Raw genomic sequence first — 25,858 nt, forward strand, 5'->3', positions numbered from 1 at the left:
CGACAGGCCTCATGTGATCAGATTATGAGATTTGCTTTGGATTCACAAAATGAAACCAAATGTCTCGTTTGGACTCAGGAGGCTCGTTCTAGTGTCTCTGAAAAATTTGATGGGAAAAACTGAAGCAGTTCATAAAAACGGTTCTCTGTGAAGACTGAGACACAGAGAACATCGTAAAATACAAAACAAACAAACAAACATCAAGGCTCATTTTCAGAATGTATTGTGATGGTGGCATTATAATGCCACATTTCTGGGGTCTGCATCAGGATAAACAAAACTATTTTTGCACATCCATAACCAAAATGATTCTTAAGATCCTCATCAAGGGAATGACATTAACAAACACTCAAGTATGTTGAGAGACGAAATGTCTTCCAGCTAGTGGGTTCGTTGTGCAGATTCTGGATTATGACTTCTTATATTCACACAAGAGCTAAAGTCATAATGAAGGCAGAATGAGACAATGTTTTCACACCATTATTATCATCATCATATGATGATATAAACTTGTATTGGCATTTAGCTGTTTGTTTTTATAACAAATTTCAGTTCCTCAATGCATTTCTCATTTCATATAACATACATTAAAACAAAGCAAAACAAACAAAAATCTAAAAAAAGAAAAATGTTATATGGATATACAGTATATTTTTAATGGAACTAGAAATGCCTTTACTTTGAATTGTTTTTATTCTGATACTGTTGTAACATTTATAAAACAGTAAAAAATAAATGAAACACCATCTTGATCAGTGTCCAGATCATTGTGACGGATGACCTGATGGTTCGCAGTCTCAGCATGCAAAAAATACATCCCAGCTTTAGTCAGACATATCAAACTCGAATAGAAGGTGAGAAGAAATGTAACTGGTAGAAAGACAGAAGATGAAGGAAACTGTGAAGATCAGCCATCTGCTTTCAGTTTAATATTCTGATTGGAAGAGGCCATGGATGACAATTAGAATAAACAATGAAAAATGTTGAGTCATTGATCCATGGCATCATCTTCTTCATCACTGCTTTGAATAAAATCATCCTCAATATTGTCTACAGATGGTCCAGCTTCATCATCATCATCCTCATCAGCCCCATGCTCTTCACCACCCAGCTCTGCTAACAGCTGCTCCGTATGCTCAAGCATGGGTGCGTCCTCACAGCGCAGCTTCACATAGAGCTGCAGATTAGAGAAAGAGAGTGAGAAAGAAAAAAAAACACATCTTATGATTATTATCAGAGGAATAGTGGCAATGTTTGTTCAGAGAGTAAAGAGAAATCTCAGCTTTGACTCCAGGCTTGGCATGTTTTGCAGTGTGAACAAGTTGCCACTAAATCAAAACTCTCTTCTCCTATATATTTCTCTTTTATCTAACTCCTCTTTTCTCCATCTTTCAAGGACTATCTCTCTTTCTCTCCCTCCGTCTTTCTTCGAGAAGGTCCAGTGCCAGCGAAGTCAGCTGGCAAATTCCACAAATTAGTGACTCCTTTCCAAGCACAAACGAAGCGAGTTCTGCATCAGTGAGAAATTGTTCAGCAAGTGACTGAGTGCTTGCCAGGAGAGGAAGAGAATTCAATCCCCCCACTGTCTCTACTCTTATCACTGTAAAATATACCCTGAAAGAACATGATAAAAAAGCAATTCTCCATGTGACTGCAAAACAATATATCGCCCCACACTTTCTCCCTTTGCTTAATTTAAGAATGCTGGCTGGGGATTTCATCCTGTTTCAGCAGGGGAATCGGTACAAGTAATGTCAGAATGTTTTACAGTTTCAGTGCAACCGCCAAATTGAATAACGGGATGCACTTGATTAATTAATGATCAATCAATTAAGCTTAAAAAGTCAGTTAATTTCAGCACAAATAAATGCAAGCTGATGTAAAATGAAGCAGGCTCAACATAATGAGAGCTGGGGGAAAAAACTCCAAATAAAGACTACACTCACTGCAAACAAAAGTGATAATGCATTAAATAATATATCAACAAGAAACACTTAAAATTACACCATAATTAGTGTAGCAGTACGTTATGCCAGCCAGGTCTTTTTCTTAGGTATTATTATGTAACGTTTAAGAGCACATAATGTATATTTTTGTTTTGTTTTTATTGATGAAATTTATAATTTGGACATATTACAACATTTAAAAAGTAAAAATTGATATGCATTTTTAGCTAAAAAAATATTTTTACGACTCTTTTATATCATTTAAGGAAAACTCAGTTTTTCGATATTTCACTATGTACTTCCCTCAACTTAGACGAGTTGATACATACCTCTCCCATCTCAGTGCATGCACTTAATCACTGTAGCGCGCGGCGCCACTATTCTAGCGTTTAGCTTAGCACCATTCATTTCTTAGGATCCAAACAGGGATGAATTTAGAAGCCACCAAACACTTTCATGTTTTCTATTTAATGACAGTTAGATGAGTAGTTACAAGTTAGACCTGCCATACAAGTATGGTGACACTACACTACACTGCTGATTTCACATAGAACAGCTGTTACTACACAGAGCCGCTAACTAACAAGCTGCGCAAATCCACGTTCATTATCAGCATGGATTTGCGCAGCTTGTCAGTTAACAACGGCTCTGTGTAGTAACAGCTGCTCTATGTGAAATCAGTACCTGATGGAATTTACAGCTGATTAGAGAACCGGCTTTACTAAATAGATTCTAATTAAAACTTTTATTAAACAAACATTCAACAAATAGGTGATACAAAATAAAACATTTTCTAAGCGGATGATGACTATATTGTATGGTGGAAGAGCACTTTGCAGCACTTCGACCTCGGCGCAGTAATATCGTCACTCCTGAGAGTGGGAGTTTTCAGGAGTGATGATATAACTGCGCCATGGACGAAGTGCTACCCCCACTAAATTTAATCATATATATTCCTTAAAAAACATGTACAGTGTAAAGAAAAGCATTACAGGAAGGTAAGTTCAATCACAATTATTTATTTATTGCAAAAATATCAAAAGCAGTCCAAATGACGACACATTGCAGCCGCAGTCCTCTCTGGTGGAATACAGTAGGCTTGTGTGAGGTAGACAGCTGAATTTAAGTTATATTACAAGTAAATATTACAAGACACTTAATGGTTAAATGATTGCAGAAATATTATTCATTTTAAAGGTTTAAAGTGCAGTCTTGTTTAACTTTGTCTTTTCTGAAACGACAGCTGAAATCACAGAATGAAATGTTGTCATTTCGTATTAAGTAAGCTTCATTTGATCAATGCAATTGAAAACATAAGGCCATTGATATGACAACTGAACATAAAAAGTTAGGCCGCATGTCCACCAAAGCGTTTTTTTTTTTCTAAGGCTAGGGTATTTTTTAGTTGTTTTCAATGGGAGCGCCGTATGTGCCGAGTGCTGAGCGTCTTTTACACACTGAGTGCTCTGGCATTTTCTCGGTGCAGAGAGTTGAAAAATGTTCTGATAAATTTAAGAATGGACTATACCGACCAACAATCAACCTACTTGTATACTACGGCTGAACAAAAATGGAGAAGTTAATAATGCTCGTCTCCGATTATGCTTGAAGAAACATTTCATTCGCTATGTGTCTGCCATATTACTTCAGTGGATATTCTGTATCATAGCAACCACAGCATCTCAACGGGAAAAACGCTGCACTCTCAAGTGCTCACAGCTGAGCATTTTCAGCAGAGCACCTGCCGTTTTCAGCTGGCTAAAAACGCTTTTGTTGGACATGCAGCCTAAATGCTGCGATTTCAATATTCATAAGAATTAATTTGTAAGTCTGTAAAGTTAACATTTTACGTGTCGTCAATACGTCAGTATTGTACGTTAAAATGCTGTAAATACATCAGTATTGTACGTTTTAGTGCCTGTGAAAGCGTAAGTAAATGTACATTTTGTAGAACGTTTTGCGTAAAATACAAACGAATTCTCATGAGATTGCGTTGTTTATGCACATTGTGTGTTGTTATTTGACTTAAATTCAATTGCTTCAATGCAAATCATGACCAGTACAAGTTACAGAAAGATAAACAGTAATAATAATAATAATAATAATTAAAATAAGTTCTAAAATGTAAAAGTTAGCTATGCACACATTTTTTGAAGTCATCCACATGCATTTCACTGTATCAATTTATCAATGGATATTTAATTTTAAGGATCTTTTAATTTTATTACAATTATGAAAATTCCTAAAACATTACTTTAGTACTGAAAGACTGGACTGTATGCACACTGTGTATTACTGGAAAAACACAAAAGTTAAAAGACTTATTTCAAATTTCATCTTTCACAAAAGCAGTATATTAATTCAAAAAGACTGCATTTTCTATAGAACGCATGTGATTACTTATTACTAGTAGTACAGAAAGATAAATAATCTGAAAAAATAAAATAAAAAGTAATTTAAAAAGTAGTCTGCATGTTACTGTATTAATAGTAACAATGTATCAATTGAGAGTTAATTTTAATGTAAAAATTATGAAAATTCCTAAAGAATTGCTTGAGTGAGTACTCAAAGACTGACGGAAACCAGACATGAATAAGAAACAGTCTTGATGTGATATAAATGCAGCTAATGATGGCAAAGCTAAAAAGAGCACAGATGTCAGACAAACTTGCACCTCGCCAAAAAGCCATGAAGAGAGTGAACAAACTTCCTCAACTTTCAGAAAGTGTCATGTGAGGATGACTAATGCACACTATTTTTTCTAAAGGTCACGCCTTATGAGGTATTAGCAGTGCGTTTGGGGTACAGCCCTCTCTTCAGTGAACTGTAATCATGCAGACGCTACTCTAACAACCAGACTTTAATTAAGAAAGCACATTTCTTATTAATACGTGAAAGAGCAGTCATTTAAAAAACTGGAGAAAGTGACCCCACAACTTATCAACCTCTCCTTCGCTGTTCTTTCCTCTCTTTCCTTCTTTTTATTTAATGAGTTTTAGCGCCACAGAACCTTATTTAACTCCCTCAGGAGCGAAACCACAGAGTCCTTCACACTCGCAGACTAACCAGGTCATCTCAAACACACACACACACACACACTGTCAGTGGGCAGCCCGTTGCTCCCTTATATCACCCTTAGAGCCGTGGGAACAGTCGCTAAGCAACAGCGAGTGGCGACAGGGCTCTCTGGGCCTCATGGGATCTCATTTACAGACCGATCATAAGACCTCAGGAGAGTCTGAAAACTCCTACCTGCTCTACAGACCTGACCTTCACACACACACACACACACACACACACACACACACACACACACACACACACACACACACACAAACATTAAAACCACTGGCCACACAGGTTTAGTTAGACCCATGAGGGCATTTTAACACAATGTTGATGTGTGTGTCCATGTACTGTAGGGCCTTTTCGCTGCCGGATATCAAGGTTAATTGTGATGATAAAGCAACACTTTAACATTAAACTCACACTGGCTCACAGGACCGGAACATTTTAATGTCTTTTGAATGATTTGTTATATACTTGTTAATGCATAACTGCAGTGGATAGCTACATTGGATGGTCATTGCAAACATTACTGTACATTTACATTCCAGGTTCAGTGCTCAAATTAATAGATAAGTTTGTACCAAAAGGACCAACATTTCCAACTAAATGTAACATGCCTGATTTAGAGAATAAAAACACACACTTTACGGGTAAGAAATCAGCGAAGGTCATTTTAAGCTCTTACATAAAGTATTATAATAAAAAAGAACATTTTAAATTGTGTTTTTTTAAGGGTATTCATTAGCACACTCGCATTAGTCAACTAAAAATTGACACAAATTTGTGAGTGCTTGAGTGATGGAGCTTGGAGAAGAAAGAGAAAGGAAGAGAGAAATCAGAACAAATCATTCATAAAAAAACTGCAGTGCAAATGTGCACGACAGAATGACAGAACTACAGATAGATAGATAGATAGATAGATAGATAGATAGATAGATAGATAGACAAATACTATAGATAGATAGATAGATAGATAGATAGATAGATAGATAGATAGATAGATAGATATTCAAGCACATTCAGTCAATGGATGAAATGATAGAAAGATGGATGGATGAACCAATAGATAGATTGATAGCTAAATAGAACAATAGAAAGAATGGTGGATGAATGAATGGAATGATAAACAGACAGATCTTGTGGAAAATGCAATAAAGGATTTAAAAAACAGACCTCAATCAAGATCTTTTGACAGAATTTTATTAAGTAAGGTGACATACAGTATCTGCACACATGGGAAGGACCTCTGATAGGAAAATTATTACAATGCCTTAACATTCAAATATTTGCAATATTTTATGTAAATATATCTCTAAACTTAACACATAATCCTCCTGGGAGCAAAACACAGAGATGATTTTCCACAGGGACAGAAAAAGCACTGAATAAAAATGACCCTGTACCACTCCACCCACCCCTTCTGCAAATAAATAAGCGAATTGAGAAACACTTGTGCCAAAGCTCCTGTGATTTGGATTCACAGATCTGAGTTGTGTTTATTTAATCAGTCTAGAGGAGGACGGCGCTCCAGCTAATGTGTTACCTCAGCAACAGCCACCATCTGGAGTTCTACCCTGTAATTACTGAGACCTGATCTCCAGTCCCGATAAGAGTTACACTCCATCAGCCACTGATACACACACACAGCGTCAAAAACACCTTGCACAAACCCACAGTTCACCCATCACCCACTCAATCTCCTCATCTTTACATCCTCTAATAACCTCTAAAACATGTACACAGCAGAAATGTTCCTCCTGGAGGAAGCTACTGCTGAATACTATCTTCCACTTTTTGCAAGCAATCCCTCCCTTATCCAAGACTTCCACATTCTCCGCTGATGTATTTGTATGTTTTGAAATGGCAGCTTTGCAGAGGAGCTCTGTCTGGGGGAAGAAGGTCTTTACTGAAGAAAATTGGCTGGAGGTGGCGATGGGGTGTGTGTGTGTGTGTTTGTGTGTGTGTGTAAAAGCGGAAAAGAGTCTGCAATCTTCTGCTATGGCCATCATACTCACTTGGGAAAAAGCCCAAAAATAAATTTCACATACGCTTTTGTGACTGAAGACAAACCACATACCCATACACAAACACATCTGTTTCTCTCCTGCAGATTTGCTTTATTCAACATTAAGAAGATCAGGTCCTTTCTTTCAGAACATTCTTCACAACTCCTTGTTCAAGCTCTTGTTCTATCCAGGCTGGACTATTGCAATGCTCTCTTGGCAGGTCTTCCAGCCAGTTCTATCAAACCTCTACAATTAATCCAAAACCCTGCTGCAAGATTAATCTTTAATGAGCCTAAAAGAATGCACGTCACACCACTGTTCATCAATTTGCACTGGCTACCAGTAGCTGCTCGCATAAAATTCAAGGCATTAATGTTTGCCTACAAAACCACCACTGGCTCTACACCCCTTTACCTAAATTAATTACTTCAGACTCATGTGCCCTCTAGAAGCTTGCGTTCTGCTATTCTATTTAAATGCTACTTTATCTATGTGTGTGTGTGTGTGTACGTATGTATGTATATATATATATATACATATATATATATATATATATATATACATGCATATATATACTGTATATAAATCCCTTGCTACGTGTACTAACTGTAGCGTTTGGCTAACCGAGGCTTGTCATTTGCACTTACATATTGTTGCTCTTTTGTTAGTTTTGATTGCTTCTACTGTCCTCATTTGTAAGTCGCTTCGGATAAAGCGTCTGCTTAATGACTAAATGTAAACGTAAATGTTCTCTGTGATGTGGATATTCAATAGAGCTAATGATTCTGAGACCGTAATCCTACACCACCAAACCCTCACACAAAAATGTTATCGTTTTTACATTTAAATGATTAAGGATTAGATGTTCAGTGCATTTTTAAATGTTGGTATTTTCCTTAGACATTATTTGACTCTCACAAAATTTAGGAAAACATACATTTAATTGACTATCTAGATGAGGTTTATTATTATTATCTTTATATTGTTATTATCAAATATGCCCTTATATTTATTATTAATAAAATGATATTGTATTATTATTATTATTATTATTATTATTATTATTATTAACAATAAAAATAATTTAATTAAATAATAATATAATTATTGTATTTTATTTCATTTAAATCTATAATTCTTCATTTAGAGTGAAAGTAAACAAAAACAAACACAAACCATTTAGAAAAAAACAAAAAAAAAAAAAAAAAAAAAACACACACACACCATTGAATGGTCCTCAGAATTCAATCTAAACCTGACACGCATATGTACGTTAGCTTCTAAGTAAGGACATATTATCATATCATATCATATATCATATCATATTTTTATAATATTTATATAAAACATATTATATAAACTGTATGTTATTAAAATAGAAATATTTTCTTTCACTTGGATCTAGTTATTCATTAAGTAAATTATACACAAAAACGTGTGCATATATACACTACTTTTTTGTTGTTGTATGTACTGTACATCCAACCATTTTTAAACCTAGGTAAGACTGCAGAGATAAAAAAATTATCTTAGAATGTTACAAAAACATACAATCAGACTAGCACCTAAGTATGACTTCTCTACTTCCAAATACTAAGCAGAAGCTCCCTGGTTCCAGAGTGTGTGTGTGTCAGGCATAGTGTGCATTTGTGTGTTGAAAGCAATGAATGTGATTGTGTCCATGTCTGTCCTTCCCTCTTTCTCTGCCTTCTTTCATCATTCAGATTACCATCAAGGACTCCTCCCACTGTCCTTAAATCACTCTCTTCAGGCCGTATCTCTCACTCTTGTTCTGTGCCTCTCTTCTCTGATGAACTGCTGGGCTGGACCGACTTCTGATCCACAACTGACCTTACTGTCCAGCTGACAGATAGTCATTTATATCCCCACACACACACACACACACACACACACACACACACACACACACACACACACACACACACACTTTCCTATCCTCTTTCCTTCCTGCACAGCTAAAATACAGTGTGACTGCAAAATAAGTTTTACCTGAGTTGTGACTTTGCAGGATTTGATTTTGTTTAGTGTTTATTCACATGAATCATCTGAACAAACCAATTCACTAGATTGAGCCAGACATTTCAAATAGCATTTGAGTATGGGCCGTGAAGGACTATTTCATTTCTTGGTTCTACCTCTAATAAGGCATCTTTTTGATGAATGAATATTGATCTGAATCATGAGTAAATGATTCAGTGATTCATTTCTTAATCACAAAAAGAATGTAACTTGCAGAAAGAGTCACAGAATTAAATGAATTTTAGTGAATAGACTCATGGGATCCATCAGAACAGTTAATGAAATCCTAATCTTGCTGTCTGAATACTCAACTGATAATGTGCAGTAAAAAAAAATAAATAAAGACATGTTTACAAGAATGTTATATTATTATTATTATAAATTGAAAAAAAAAAAAAGCTTTCAAACACTGTGCATCAAAGCAGGAAAATATGAGTCCCAAAATGTATCAGGGCAGAGACAGAGGCAGATAACAAAAGAATATGGAATATAGTTTTAGTATGTTTCTATAAACGAATAGGTGACTCCAATCCTGTACGTGCTAGTGTCTACCAGAAGTGATTTCTCTAAGAGCACAGTGATAGCACCTTTCTATATCTCAAGAGATGAAAACGGCTCTTAATACATCAAACTACAGACCTGAGCTAAAAGAACAAACAAACATAATGCACTCAACAAAAGATGCTCTGCAGCTCTCACTCAACTGGGAGAGCAGAGACACAAGCAAACAGACTGGAAGGGTTTTCTATAGAGTACATTTATAAACCATCAGTCTACTCTTAAAAGTAGGGGTGTGCGGTTTTTTGATCGTGGATGATAAAAATGTCTCCACGATCTGCTTTTGAAGAAATATTGTAGGCGAGTATCTATCAGCTGCAGTTCTGGCGCCGCCGTCTCAAGATACTATAGTAGGCTACAACGCCACATACATTCACATCAGTGTTAACACAGCGGTAGAGTTACTCTCACGGGACACTGTACTTATTCGCACTACAAAAGTACTATTTATTTCGTATTATTTGCATGTACTTTAAAGCCTTGCCGGTTAAACGTTTCATTCACTTACTGTTCTGACGTGCGCTTTTTCTGAGCATGTACACCTGAAGCGCGCTTGCACTAAAAAACCTGGTAAACGGCACATGATCACTGAACTAAGTTATTTTAGCGCTAATGAAATGAAAGTAAACAGCTGAGAGAAAACGGATGCGTACTGTATATTAGGGCCTGTTTACACCTGGTCGTTCCCTGTGTTTTCGCTGATCGGATTTCTATCTGATTTGTTAAAACGTTTCCATTTACACTTAGCCACATAAACGTGTTGTCGCAAAACAGATTTACATCCGATCTTCAATTCCTGCGCTATATTTAAATTTAACAGAGTACACGTCAACGAAATCAAAAGATAAGCACTGCATTTTATTAATTATCAGCTCATTTCAAGATCAAAGACCGCAATAGGAGCACGCCCGGCATCAGCACTGGAAAGATAAGATTGTCTTACTAATTTTAATGAAGATGATTGTGTCTGTGTTGACCGTCTGTGTCTTACTTTGTTTCATTCGCGGCAGTTTGCACATCAGCTTGCTGAAGAGATATTCAGCTACTCATCTGCAGCGATGCATGCTGCATTAGCGCAGTCATATCTGACTATAATGTCATATAGCCTATAACATGCTCTCACACATTAATTATTTTAACATTTTGGGAGGAGTAAAACTTACATATGTGGTTTCAACAACCAGTTGCATTTACATTGGTCCAGCTTCGTCTGGAATGTGACCCAGACCACCTACTGAAGTGGTTTGAGTGAATTGTGATATATTTTTGCCATATTGCCCACCCCATCTAAAAGCACCTGGTCTTTACACCTGGTCTGAAAAGACCAGGTGTAAAGACCAGGTGTAAATGCCCTCCGAAACGCATTCGAGACAGATATAAATCTGATCACTCAAACCACTTCAGTAGGTGGTCTATATTATATATATATATTGCCCACCCCATCTAAAAGTCACTGTAAACTCATTTATATATATATATATTTTTTTTTTTAATTGTGATATATTTTTGCCATATTGCCCACCCCATCTAAAAGTCACTGTAAACTCAAATATTGCACACCCTATAACAAAGAGTTTTTAAAATTGCATGAGAAATTGCAGTCTTCATAAAAATTAAAACCATAATGCAGTACAACATACTAGAGAGATTCTTATTATTTTTGTGCACTTTTTCCATTTATAATTACACTTAAAACATGAAGCGATAAGAGAGTATGGGATTTTGAAATGCCGCAAGCCGTATTCAAACTTGAGTTCCCCACATGCTCACCACAGCTCAATTTGTCTAAGCACAGGGGCTTTGATGATTACACAATGTTTTCCTTAACCTGAGGAAAAGAAACCTGGTAGCAACAAATGTCTACAATTGCTATGCTAAAAAAAAAAAAACACAGCAATCAATACAGAATATAAATAAATAAGATTTGCACATCTTTTCTCAGCTGTTGTTTGCTGACCCTTGTTTGCTGGTGGTTTAAAATTCCACCTGCTTTCTAAACCTTGACAGATAAAAGACCAAATTGGACTGGAGGGTTTTTGAAAATGATCTTGAACCTAGTAAATGGAAGAGGTCCAGACTGCTGGAGAAAAACACACTTACAATGATACATTACACATACTGTATTTTCAGCTTCATTTACAATGACAATGACTAGACTGAGGGACGTTGATATTCTTGTTTGTACTACTAAGTTTTTCTACTGCTTGTTGCCCTAAGTTATTATATACATAAATATTATCAGTCTGTATTAGATATTTTTGTAATGACTGGTATCAGACAATGTGATATATTGATCAATACTGAACTGTAATAGGTTTAGATGACCATTGTCATTATCTAAAAATCATTTAAAGTCAATCTTTAAAAACACCAAGGATTTAATACCACTATTAAATGGAATTTTTTTTTAATGAATATCCTTTTTTTTTTAACTGTACATTATAATGCTTGATTCACTAGCCTTTAAAACAAGCAAATTCAGGTTTTAATTTTATTTTAGTTTTTTTTTTTTTTTTTTTTTTTTTTAAGACAAAATAGTATAAATGTGACCCTGGCCCACAAAACCAGTCTTAAGTCACACGGGTATATTAGTAGCAATAGCCAACAATACATTGTATGGGACAGAATTATCGATTTTTCTTTTATGCTAAAAGAAATATTAAGCAAAGATCATAAATTTCCTACCATAAATATATCAAAACCTAATTTTATGATTACACCTGTTCTCTATCACTCTGGAGTGTGAGAAAGACAGCAGTGGGTTCAGATGTGTTCAAATCTACTGCACTCAATGAAATGACACAAAGCATCTACCAACACAGCTGCTGTATATAGAAACATAGGGTTGAGTAAACTACATGTATGGAAATACATACAGATAGACATAAAACTGTCAAATCACAGAGAAAATCTGCACCGGTCAAGTCTAAAAACACCCTTGCATCTCTTCCAGGAAATGTCATATTCACTCAGAAAACAGCAGACATGAAACATAATTTGTTTAATTTGAATGTGAAAAGAGCATGAAGACAGTTAAGCAAATTAACAAACAAATTGTTTAACTATGTATATTAGTTCCTCGAGGTCACACAAGGTGTGTGTTCAAGTCAATGTGCTTTTCGAGTGTTTTGCTAGATGCGATTTCAAGAGCTGCCATGGTAAGTTACAGACAGAGCAATGAGACGCTCAAAACTGGTCATTTTGCACCCATGGCTGAGCGAGACGCTTCACTAACGCTGCAGTAACATTGTGACACACAATATCTATATTGCCACAGAGAACAAAAGCTGATGAAATGCCTTCTGAATTTTTCTTCTTCAATTTCACCTCTAGGATCGATATAGTGTGACTGTCTATTCACGAAGCAAGAGGCTGGAGCATATATGCATCATAACATAAGCATGATAAATCATTATATGTAAGATTATTAATGGCTGAAAATATGGTCATGCACTCAAAGCTCAATCAATAATGTCCAGATCAATACAGGACAAGGAATGGAGGTAATGAAGAATAAAAAGAGACGTACTAAGGGGATGAAGAGAGGAAGAAAGAGCTGATGGAGATAAATAAGCGACATGAAAAGGAGGAGAAAATACTGAAGAATACAAAATATTTAAGTACTATGGAAAAAACAGTCCAACACACTGAAATCCACAGCAAGTGATTAGATCACTAAATCACATTTGGAGTTAATCAGAAACCAAAATGCATTTCTAATGGCTAATGTAACTGAAACAATGAAAACTGTAAAATAAATACACACTACTGTTCTGAAGTTTGGGCTCAGCATTTATTGGGTCCAAAATACCATAAAGAAATAATATTGTGAATTATTATTGCAATTTAAAATAACTGTTTTATATTTTAATATACTTTAAAATGTGCTTTATTCCTGTAAGAATTCATTCTAATTCTTATTATCATCAATGTTGAAAACTGATATATATTATATTATGTCTGTAGATCTGTATATATATGTTTGTATACTGTATGTATGTAGGATCCTTTAAGAGAAAGTTGAAAAGAACAGCATATTTTTTATTTGAACAACACATTTATATTGGAAATATAAATATCTGCGAAAATGTAAATGCATCCTAGCCTGTGTAAAGCATCCTTGCTGAATTTATTTATTTGATTTGATTTTTTTTTACAAATTTCTTTTAATATTTGAATGGTACTGTAGTGTACATTAATTATTAAATAAATGTTTCATGCAAACTGTTGATGCTGACAAATTTAAATTAAAGCAAAATTCTTGAGTCAGATTATTTCAATAAATTAGATGATCAAGACCACAAATTCAAAATGATTTGTTATCCTGAGATTAACTTCCTTACTGACTTAATGGTCTGAAAAATGGAAAAATGTTGGTCTGTTCCTTACAAAAAGCTATTGTATGACTTCAGAGGACTTAGAGTTTAGACCACTTTTTATACCTTTATACTTCTTACTTTTTAAACCTAGAAAGATTCATTAATTGGATTTGCTTTGAAAGCACTGTGCAGGATGTTATTATAAAAGTTTTGTGTTCCATGTTCCACAATCACGAAGGCCTGGACCAACACGAGGGAGATAGAATTTTCAATTTTGGGTGAACTAATCCTTTAAGACTGGGTATATGCAGCAATAAATCTCAACTGACCACCTGTGATCGAATCAGCGGACAGATGTTAATTCCAGGTATAAACAGGGCCATGCACACAAAAAAAGTACTGAACAAGAGAGGAAGAAAAAAAGAGTTAGCAAGGAATAGAGGGAGTAAAGAGAGGTAGTGAGGAATGGCACGAGTGAAAGAACAAGAAAAGAGAGGTAGTGAGGTATGGAGAGGGAAGAGAGGTGGGTATTGAGGGATGGACGTGTAAAGAGCTGGACATTGAGCAGAAGGCAGAAAATCAATGGTGAATAGCGGCTAAAGCGGAATCTGAACTCTGCCTGAAGTCATAGACTGTGACGGAGGAACGAGCGGAGAGTGAGGAAGCGAGAGAAGGATGGGATGAAGGTAGAAAAAGGCAATATGAGCGCAGACATGGAAAACAAATCCACAGCAGGCAGAGTAGTCACAAGCTAATTAAAATCAGAGGAGCAGGGGAAATCAATCGATTCGGGAGAAAAATCGAGGCTGTAATCAAGAGATTAGCTCAGGAGCCATCAATTCCACAACAACTTGCTAATGATCACTAAAGCAGAGGCATGAAACTGAAGAATTCAAAATATATGGAAATGCGTTTGAAGATCCAACCCTCAGCAGCTGGGCAGCAGCTAACAACGTAATGTTTCAAAGTCTCCAGTCTAGATATTGGGAAAATGCCTGCATGTACTGTATGTATGCATGTATTAAAGCACATTTTTTGATATTTTGACTTTCTCCTATAAAACACAGAAGATCATAATAAGACTACTTTTGTCCATTCAATGTAAGTTAATGTTCAAATCAACATCGAACCAAAATTGTAAGGACGAAAAATCCAGATAAATTTTTTTTAAATACCTTTTTTTGTAGCCACAGCAGAGCGCGAATGTGTACGTCCTACGTCATCCGCCCGGAGCGGCTTGCACGTATGATAGTCAGCAGAAGTGAGAAAAAAGTATTCATAACATTTTAAATATGGATAATTTTCTTACAAAAACGCATTGATTTGCTACAGGAGGCCTTTATTCACCCCCCGGAGCCATTTGAGGAATGTTTTATTATGGATGTGTGTGCTTTATTTGACTACTTTTGGACTGTTGAACAAAAACACCCACTACTCCCATTCTAAAGGCCCGTTCACACCAAGGACGATAACTATAAAGATAACGATAAAGATATAGTTCTAAAAATCGTTTTCAGTATTAAAGAACAGCAAAGTCCACACCACAACTATAACGGTAAAGACAAAGAAAAACGATATCGTTGGAATCACTTTCAAAACGAATTTTTTTTTCCCAGCTGATGAACGATAAAAAAATTTACAGCCAATCAGAATCCATCCTGCTTTAACAAACTCGAGAATTTAAAACGGCAGACGAGCATGCGTTTAGAATAAACAGAAGATATCGTTCGCTGGTGTGGACGCTAATATCATTATCTTTATAGTTATCTTTATAGTTATCGTTCTTGGTGTGAACGGGCCTTAAAGCTTGGAAGAGCAATCATAATTTTAATATACATAACTCTGATTGGATTAGTCTGAAAGAAGAAAGTCATATACACTTAGGATGCTTTGAGGGTGAGTAAAGCATGGGCTAATTTTCATTTTTGGGTGAACTAACCATTTAACAGGACATTAATTGATAGACTGGAGTCATGTGAATTGCTTGTGGATTATTGTGAGGTTTTATCAGCTTTTTGGACTCTCATTCTGACGGCACCCATTCACTGCAGAGTGTGCACTGTTGAGCAAATGATGTAATGCTACATTTCACCAAGTTGGTTTCTGATGAAGAAATAAACTCATCTACATCTTGGATTGCCTGAGGGTAAGTACATTTTCAGGAAATTTTCAACTATTCCCATTTACAGAGAAATGGTGCAGAAAATAAGACTCTTTATGATGCTACTGAAATATTCTCTTCTCAAAGGTCAAAAAATGTACATGATCATCAGATTTAATAACAGTTTAGGCGATACTATTGCTAAAAGTTAAAAGGTTATCACTTTTAATACTAAGCAATAAGCTGGCAACTCATTCATAACTGGCAGTATATTTCACAGTGTAGAGAGATGACCTTCTAAAAGGCTAATTAATAAATAATTACTGTTTGCTTTATTATGGCCATATTAATGACACAGCTAACAAAAGCTTGGCCAATATGGGGCACTGATTAAAGAGCAGATGAATAATTGAGATGTTAGCGAACGTAATCAAATATTCACAAGTCTGAACCAAAGCCAACAGCATGACTTTCAGGCCTTATTTACATATTCTGTGCTCATGGGCTAATTTTTACTCTCAAATTTCTTTTAAAAAAATTTATAAAGCAGCACAAATAAAGATTCTTCTTCACAGATTTAAACAGTAGACAAACTCCAAAGACCTTATGAAGTCTTTCAAGATTATTCAGATGCAGAGATACTCTTAAATGACTCTCAAATTAAAGAGAATAGGTTCATTATTTATTGCATACTTTTTTTTTACTTCCAAATTTTGATTAAAACATAAAAAATCCCAAACCCACTATATTAAAGACAAGCCCTCTCATTATCACAGATTACAAATAAGCAGATGATTAAATAAACAGATAAATAAACGGATGACAAAGAAATAAGTGCAAGAATTAAACAGATACACATAAAATACTAAACAAATTTAATGTATTTTTTAAAATAATGCATTTATTAAGGAGTAAATGTATACTATATATGTGTGTGTGTGTGTGTGTGTGTGTGTGTGTGTGTGTGTGTGTGTGTGTGTGTAATTATATTTTATCCATTGGGTCAGTTATTTTTTATTTTTATTTTTTTGTTTTTCCTTATCCATTTGTATATCCGTAACTGTAACTTTTACTTTAAAAGAGACGGTCAGAGTTTTTATTATGTCTCGTATGGCTGTTTTAATTTGAAGGTTTTACATGCCTGAGACCTTGAAAAGCCTCTAGGATCGATAAGAGTACCGAGATAGATCTCTCCTGCTTTCTTATTAGCTGGCCATAACCACCTATCAATAGCGCATTCTGCTATAACATTAGGCAATGAAAGTCTATGTTTTAGAGTCTCAAGAAGAGACATCCAGTATAGATTTACAGGTATATGTGAGACAACAGGTGTGCATCCATGGTCTTTCCCTAAATTTAAATGACTAAAAACAAGAAGGAAATGAGAGGCTGCAAGGTGAAGCAGAGCAAATGAAGGATGAATGACGAATGGATCTATCAGAGAACGAGCGAGACATAGAGAGAGAAAAACGATGGAAGAGGAACAAACGAAACTACATGAAGTGACCAAAGGTTTCTTCAGAGAGAACCAAAGTCCAGTAACAGGGAAGTGGAATGGGGAGGAGGAAGAGAAAGAAGAAAGAGTTATGATACCTCAACCTGCAAGCTATTCCCGCTCCCGTTTTCTTTCAAACTTTGCCTTTCATTTTCCATTTCTATAGCACTCGGACACCAGCAGAGTTTGAGAAATTTCACAGTAGAAGAAGAGCTGATGGCATGCTGAGAGAGCCATGACAGATGGAAAAAATGAGAAGGGACCAAGGGAGGAGTGGAGAAATCAGCCAGGTAGAAAATGTGTGTGTGTGCACTGTATGTGGGGGAGAATGAAAACTACGCCAAGATGAAATCAGATGGCCTCATCATTTCCAAAAGAACAGTGTGTGTATGTGTGTGAGCTGTACCTTTTTGGCCTTGCTAAGGTACGTCCAAGCTGATTTTCTGAAGTTCACACCGTTGTTTGTCAAGTCTTGTTTGCCCAGCTGCAAATAAAACAGCCATCCCAACAGATACCACACCTGAAACAGGAAGAGGAGAAAATACACAAACAAATATATAAAATAGAAAATAGATATATAATTTTTAAATGACTTTTGTATAAATATATATGTGTGTGTGTGTTTAAACATTGAACAAAAATGCTGATTATTCCACTAAAAAAATCTAATAATTATTGACAATTTATAATAATTTTTGGTTTTATTAAACCACATTTTTTGGGGGTAAGCTGTGTCTGTGGTTTAACTAAAACTAAAGATTTGTTTTCAAAATAATGCAGGTAATACTATTACAAATATTATCACTATTACAAAGTGTTGACTATTTTTCTGATTATTAAAACCTTTTCCTGGCTGGTTTATTAAAATGAGAATAATGTGCAACAAACAGACTTAAAATGGGTTACATATTAGTATGCTGGTTTATTTATTTATTTTCTATTCATATTTTCATTTGAAATGCAAATCATTCCCATATTCCCCACTGCTTCCAAATGTGCAGTGTTGGAGTTACTCCAGGATCAGGGTTTGGAAACACTGGCCTATAGGATAAATTATGTCAAATCTGGCACAACTTACCCCACTCTCGCCTTCAGTACACACATAAAAGTAGCAGGCAGAGACAGTCAGTCAGTCAGCCTCTTATAATTAACAAAACAAACCTAAAGCACTTCCTGTGCACTCTGTCAGCGCTATAAATATTTGATTTCAGGCAAGATTAAAATAACCTTATTTTGCAGCAAACAGAGAGAGAGAAACAAACAATCGGGCAGCTTTGTTTGTACCCTGAAAAATAAGAAGTCAGACGCAAATGGGCTGTGGGGAAGGGTGTGTGTGCATTATTTTGTTGTGCTGTGTTGAAGTGCTCTTCACTTTATCACCTACTGTTAAACTCTATACCCTCCTCTGATGTCTCAATAACACACCACAGAGAGTTCAAACATCTCTCACTCCCACTCTCTCTGTCTCTTTCTCTTTCACACTCTCTGATTCTCCTGAGCCAAATGTTCAGAACACTCCGTAAGCGCTCTCAATCTGTCAGATATCTATTAGAGAGGGTGTGTGTGTGTGTGTGTGTGTATGTGTGGGACTAGACTCATTGCGTAGACTAAGAATGGGAAACAAAGGACTTTTTAAATGAAATAAAATAAAATATTTTAGTCATAAGTTTCATATTCATTTTTTAAATAATGTATTGGTTTCACTTTTGCTCATTAATTATGCATCAACACTCAGGATGTTGTTTGTACTGTACAAGTTATTTTTAAACAAGTCTGAAGAAAATATCAGAATGACTTCTAGTTTAATAATGCTTTATGTGCTTTTGATGGTTTTGCAAACCATCATTTATGTAACATTAGGGTGTTGGAAAAAAGACGTCCAAACCAAATGTTTTGCAAACCAAATGTCCAACATAAAAAAAGTGTTTTATTTTTTTATTTCAAAAAATGCCAGTAGTTTTCTTTGAGATGTAGGGTTAGGGTAAAGGGGATAGAAAATACAGTTTCTATAATATAAAAAACATTACGTATATGTTGAGTCCCCGTAAACCACATATACAAGTGTGTGTGTGTGTGTGTGTGTGTGTGTGTGTGTGTTGGTCTGTCAAAATACAATGTTCCAGTATCTCAGTTTTAGCACTGTGTAATTTCCATAGCTAACAATGTAAAGTGAAGACCAAAGCACTTTCACACAAATAAACTACTGTTTCAGCAGGATACAGCTCTATATATTATTAATCCAGCTGTCTGAGACAGTGAGCAATGCATCACATGCTGGTGTCAAACATCCTACCAGGCAGAACTGGTAAAATAAGCCTGATAATACACAACTACAACAACCAGAAACAAACACCTTATATGTTATAAGAAGTCATTTAATGTCCTTTTTAACATTGAATCATCTCAGTCTGGTATGATTTATTTAGATTAATCAAACTCTTTACAACTGGCAAACTTGTGAAATGAGTAAAAGTACTTCTACCAATTAAAAAAAAAAACAAAAAAAAAAAAAACTGAACACACACCTCCACAACCTCGTCATCCTCCTCCAGAAGATCCTCCAACACCTCTGTGGCCATCTGGAAAAAGAGAACAGCACTTCATTTACTGAAATATGACATGTAACTGGAAAGTGAACTGATTTTTAAGTCCAAAAAATTCCGTAACTGCTCAAAAGTTATGTTTGCATAAAAAGAAACTGCATTGTAACATTATTTAGATGTCATCGCCCAGCATGCATCCAGCATTTTCCATAATTTTTAACGGTGATTTTTATTAAATCAACATAAATTATACATAATGGTCACATTTTGTTATACTGCCTTAAAAAGTAAATTTAAATAGATACATAATTTTTGCTTTATGGTAATGAGAAGTGTGTGCCACAGAGCAAAAATAATAATGGTCCTAAAAATAGGCTTAAAAAAATGCAATTGCTTTATTTGGGGGAAATCTCGCAGTAGGTTTTTTGAGATTTACCAATAAACTAAATCATAGTCAAATATAATAACTAGATCAGTGAAGTCTGTTTATGTTTGGCTTATGGTCAACAGCACTCTTTTTGCTGATCTTTAATTAAATTGCGCTCTGCTAGCCGGTTCTCAAGGGAGAGAAAAGTGCTTATAATTTAATGATTTTTTTTACTGGTTTATCACCTCAGTTCTTATGTTAATTTGTTAAACACCATCTTTATCTCTCCTTTGAGAGCCTGAGATCTTCATTTCCTTGATCGGTGTTATTGATCTATCTGCTGTCAGCTTAACCCATTCTCCCAGAGTGTGTTTTAATTAAGCGTCATCAATACATCAGATCAAGAGCTGATAGACAAGGTCAGTTAAAGCCAAATATTGGGCCATTAAGACACTTCATCTTAAAGTCCTTGAGCTCCAAATCAAATACAGATGAGAGCTGCAATCAACTGCACAGCACTTATGAATCGTGACAATCGTACAATGTGACCCAAGCTAATACTCAACTCTGTACTGTACATTGATTTTCTGATTCACAATAGCAAGCGCAGATTTTTCCTCCACAAAAACATTCAGATCTGCTACAGAGTGCAATTTTTAGACTTCCCAACTTTTAAAACGCACTAAAGCTCCTTGTAAGTTTCTCCTGATCGATATACTGAGACAGCCTTTCTTGTTATTCCCTCAGGAGGGTCACGGCTTTGGCCAGGGGCCACGGTGACCCCTAAAGCCTCTTTGAACTCAAATGCCAGCCACTCTCAGCATCCCGCTCTCCTCTTGTCCCGTCACACTCACGCCATCCATTTCAACCAGGGCCACAGAATCAAGATCAAGCTCTCGTGTATGTACGCGCTGAAAGGGAGGGGGAGAAAGAGAGAAAGAGAAAGTAAAGCAGGAGAAAAGTGAGGACGGATAGAGCACATCGCTCGATGGATACGTAATTTAAGGGACTGACCAACCAATTTACGATCCTGCAAGGCCATAAAATTCAGCCTGGACTTAATAATAGCACATTTAATGTGACACCTCTGACAATTCCAATCTAGCACAACCACACTCGCCCGCCTATCTGTATCTGCTTTTGTGTGTGCGTGCGAGCGACTGTGCATGCCAGAAAGACGAACTGCGTGCAGGAGAATTTATACTGCTAGCCAGGCTGTGTGAACGCAGAATACACACATACTCGCTTTCGCACCCGAATTTTATAGTCGCACCGTTTATCAAAGGCAACATGGCTGCCACTGGGAGCTAAAAACTTCACTTATATTTAGCCTTTTGGAATGAGGAGGAGCTGAGATAATTACTTTAGGGATTGATGCTCGTGTTCGCTCTCTCTCCTTAGCCGCATATCACTCCCCGATGCCGGCTCCAAGCTCTCAGCATCAGATAAAAGGGACGGATAAAGTCAAATGCTTGGCCCGGAGGAAAACTGCTATGGGGTACGTGGGATTCTCCATTTAAGAAGTTCAAATTGAATGCATAAATCTGCTTGAACGCTTCTTAGATACATACACGATTACGGACGGCTGACAGCAGCTGGCGGACCACGAGTTGGTAATGCGCCCGAGCCCCTGTGGAGGTGTACAGCCGCTGGCAGTGTCTATCTGATGAAGATGCTCAAGAGAGGTTTAAAAGAAAATGAATGTCTGAAGCAACTGTGGAAAAATAATACCTTTTGATTACATCTACATAATGTGCAAAGCTTTAAAGAGACTCAAAGAAAGAGTTTTGTTTGCATACAGCGAAAGTGAATGGAGACTAAGGCCCCATCCACACGGAGACGCGTTTAGCTGTAAACGCATAAATTTTGTATCGTATAGCCGTTTCATCCACACTGTGTTTTTATAAAATTAAACCAAAAATATATTTAACCAAACCACAAAATCAACAAACCAGTAAACGCCACCCTTGCGTTTTCGTGTGGACAGCGAATCCGTATATTTTCTGAAACGATGACGTCATCAGACCACGTCTCGCCCCTAGTCAGACACCACTACGTAACAGCAACAAAAACATGAACAAACACTGAATGATTGTCTTTTTATTAACTAACATTAACACAGATTAATAAATGTATTGTTCCATGTTTGTTTTGAGACGAGGGAGAAAAAAAGATAAGGATAGGGAAAGCTCTGGCTTCATGTGGACGTAGCCCAAGTATTGTCAAGCTTTAAAAGTGGCAACAAAGACTATAAAAGTGCTTCATATGACTCCAGAGGTATATTCCAAATCTTCTTAAGTCTTATGATAATTTTGTGTTTAGGGCTGGTTATGGATTTCCTGATTCTGCAACATGTGAGTAATCCACCAGTTCTGTAACACATTACAGTCTACTGGGAGAAATGATAACTTTATGGCGATTTACAGCAAGGATTCATCAGACTAATTCAAATGGTAACTTAAGTAAGTTTCATTTGGATCCACTTAAAGCACAGGTTCAAAAGAGTCCTTTATTTATAAATCAGACTTCAGTCAGAATTGAGAATCAGGTGGTTCTCAAATGGGAGGATGCATCCATATCTATGCTGCCACATCATAAAGTTCCATCGAAGGACATCTCAGTTTGAAGGATTCTTAGTAGACAGTCTTTGTATTGTGTGTATTTGTTTGTATTTGTATTTGTATCGTGTCCTTCATTCAGCCTGTTTTGCAGGATGAATCCACGAGTGGTACTCAGAGGAATCACTAAATTAAACAAATTAATTTCTAAAACACATTGTAATTTAATCTTTATTTGAGCAGTTTTGTTTGTTTGTTTGTTTTAACATGCAAGTACAGCGTAGATTTTATTTAACTTTTAGGTGAAACATTTTAATTTAATCATTAAGTTTTTTTTTATTTACCTGTTTGTAAGCACAGTGCAGTGTTAATGTTCAAACTGTGTATTTACAATGTTGAAGTGGCTGACAACAATAAATACTCTTATTAGGAATAAAACTGCATAATTTTTTGAACTGTGCAGAGTTGTAGCTGAATAGTTAGGTCTACTACAATACTGTATTTTAATGTTGGTCATTATGGCGTTATTTGGAGAGCCACATATTTTCTGAGGTGGTACTTGTTATAAAAAGTTTGAGAATCACTTGACTAATTCATGATGTACATCTAGTGCTTTTTATATTTGAAGTTTGATAGCCTGTGGTCACCATTCACTTGCACTGTACAAAAAGAGCACTATGTCAAACATTTTTGTTTTGATCTAGTGAAGAAAGTACGTCATATGGGTTGAGAACGACATGGGGGCAAGACTTTTTTTTATCCATCCTTTCACAGAGAATTATCCTAAATTCTAATAAATACCTTTTCATCTGAATTCCTCTTTTATTTGCCTGAATATGAAAAGCAGTGAAAGGGAAATGTTGAATAACCCTATTGTATTTGTGGGGCTGTAATTGTCAGGTCAAATAAAGGCGTTGTCTGAGTGAGCCTGGAATCAGAGGAATGCAGCCATTAATATTAATGTTCACACTCATGAGGAGGCCTGTTCATTGAAAAGTGATTATTTTTACTTTCAACTCCTGCTTATGCCTCCTCATATCTCCTTTATTTTTTTTCCCCTTGCCTATTTGCCTGTCTCTCTTTGTGTGCTAAATTGCACATCCATTTGTGTTTAGCCACACTAGATGTGCTAATACTTTACCATATTTATTAATTATACACACACACACACACACACACACACACACACACACACACACACACACACACACACACACACACACACACTTTGCACACATACTGCATATACATATACATTGTATATGGATGCTCAAGTCATCTATGGTATAAGCTATATTTACTTTAAGTATAAATTGGCTTGCACACACACTGCTATTTTAAATTAAGGCATACATGAAAAACTTCAGGTTTATAGAGTTACTTGTGATGTTATTCAAACATTACCAAGACTTAGTCATAAACCACAAATCTGTTAAATTAAGTTTTGGTAAACTTTCACCCTCGAGATTCAGTATGAAGCATACCAGGAAGCAACATAAAGTTTTGCAATTCTAGAAAATATAGTTAATAATCCATCACTCTCAAAGGAAATTGGTGTAACATAATGAAAGTATCCCAGCTGTGTAAAAGATTCAATTGCGGGCATGGCAATGTTTCTGAAAGATGCATTTGAAGGCAATTATATTTTGAATAAAATCTTTTGAACCCATTCACAAGAAAATTGTCCTTCAAATTTATTCAGTGACCTTTCCTGTTTGCCAAAAATACCGTTTGGTCAGCAAGTCCCTTTAAATGAGATCCAGTGCTGACCTAATCTTGTTTTGAGTCAGACCAAGTTTAAGCACCCTAAGCAGTTTTTGCGCACAGACAAAGCAGATATTTGACATTTTCCTCCAATTTTCAGCTGCTGAAATTTTACCAAGCTCTAGCAACATACAACAATTACCTCAATAAATGAATGAATAGTTAGTTCATTTAAGTATTATGAGTTTTTGTGAGTTCATGTTTTAATTATAACACTAATTTAATCCCATTGTGTTAAAACGTGTAAAAACACTATGTCCAGTAGACTACTTTGCAAATAAAGGAATAATAGGCTATCTGAAATTTAAATTAGGTTATTATTTACTCACCATAATATCATAGACTACCATGGAAAATTAATGTTTTGAGACACCAAATGAATATATTTTGTATATTCTTTATTTATATTCTGTCTATTATTGTATAATCTATTTTCTGTAAACCCAGCCAACAACAGCATTTGTGTCCTCATAAACCATATAGGCCTATACCAGAATACACACACACACACACACACACACACACACACACACACTGCTTAGTTGCTTTAAAAGTCCATCAGATAGATGACAAGACATTTAGCCATAAATCAAAAGTTTGAAAAGTTTCATAACTCACTTAAAAGAATTATCAGAAAAGATTCAAACAATTGATTACCAATGATCAAAAGAAATATATTCTTAATGTATTCTAGGCTATTCTAAATTCCAGTGGCATGCAACACTTGGCACTTGGCACTCACAGAAAAACAGATCTTAGAAAGCTTTTATTTACACAAAAATGAAGAGCGTTGGGATTAAATGATGTGTAATTAAGAGTTTAATCATGTAACAGGCTGCTAAGTGTTGAAAGTTGGCAGTATTGATTCTGATTTTTGAAGCCTTTACAGTAACCGCGCTATTGATCTGATTGAGGTAAACAGCTTCTGTAGAGAAGCAATGATTTACACATGGGAATAAAGGCTTAATTAGCCTGCAAAATATGAGTATTACAAATTCTCAGTAACTGATGCAAGACAGCACGAGTGATACTGTTCTAAAGGAAATGCATGAGCTACTAAAAGGTCAAATTGCAAGAAAACACAATAGATTC

The 25,858-nt window shown here is 35.8% G+C and overlaps 1 protein-coding gene across 1 annotated transcript in view; it reads right to left on the reverse strand.

The window, feature by feature from the left end:
• Nucleotides 1-679: 679 nt before the first annotated feature.
• The window catches only part of si:dkey-12j5.1 (probable assembly chaperone of rpl4), an 82,501-nt gene continuing 57,322 nt past the window's right edge, over nucleotides 680-25,858 (reverse strand). The window contains exons 9-11 of the mRNA XM_042741112.1: nucleotides 20,060-20,113; nucleotides 17,941-18,054; nucleotides 680-1,177 (exon numbers count right to left, since the gene is read on the reverse strand). Of these exons, the coding sequence (XP_042597046.1) occupies nucleotides 989-1,177; nucleotides 17,941-18,054; nucleotides 20,060-20,113 (357 nt within the window). The 3' untranslated portion in view covers nucleotides 680-988. The remainder of the gene's footprint in view (nucleotides 1,178-17,940; nucleotides 18,055-20,059; nucleotides 20,114-25,858) is intronic.

Source organism: Cyprinus carpio, chromosome B16, assembly GCF_018340385.1.
Source record: "Cyprinus carpio isolate SPL01 chromosome B16, ASM1834038v1, whole genome shotgun sequence".
NCBI lineage: Eukaryota > Metazoa > Chordata > Actinopteri > Cypriniformes > Cyprinidae > Cyprinus > Cyprinus carpio.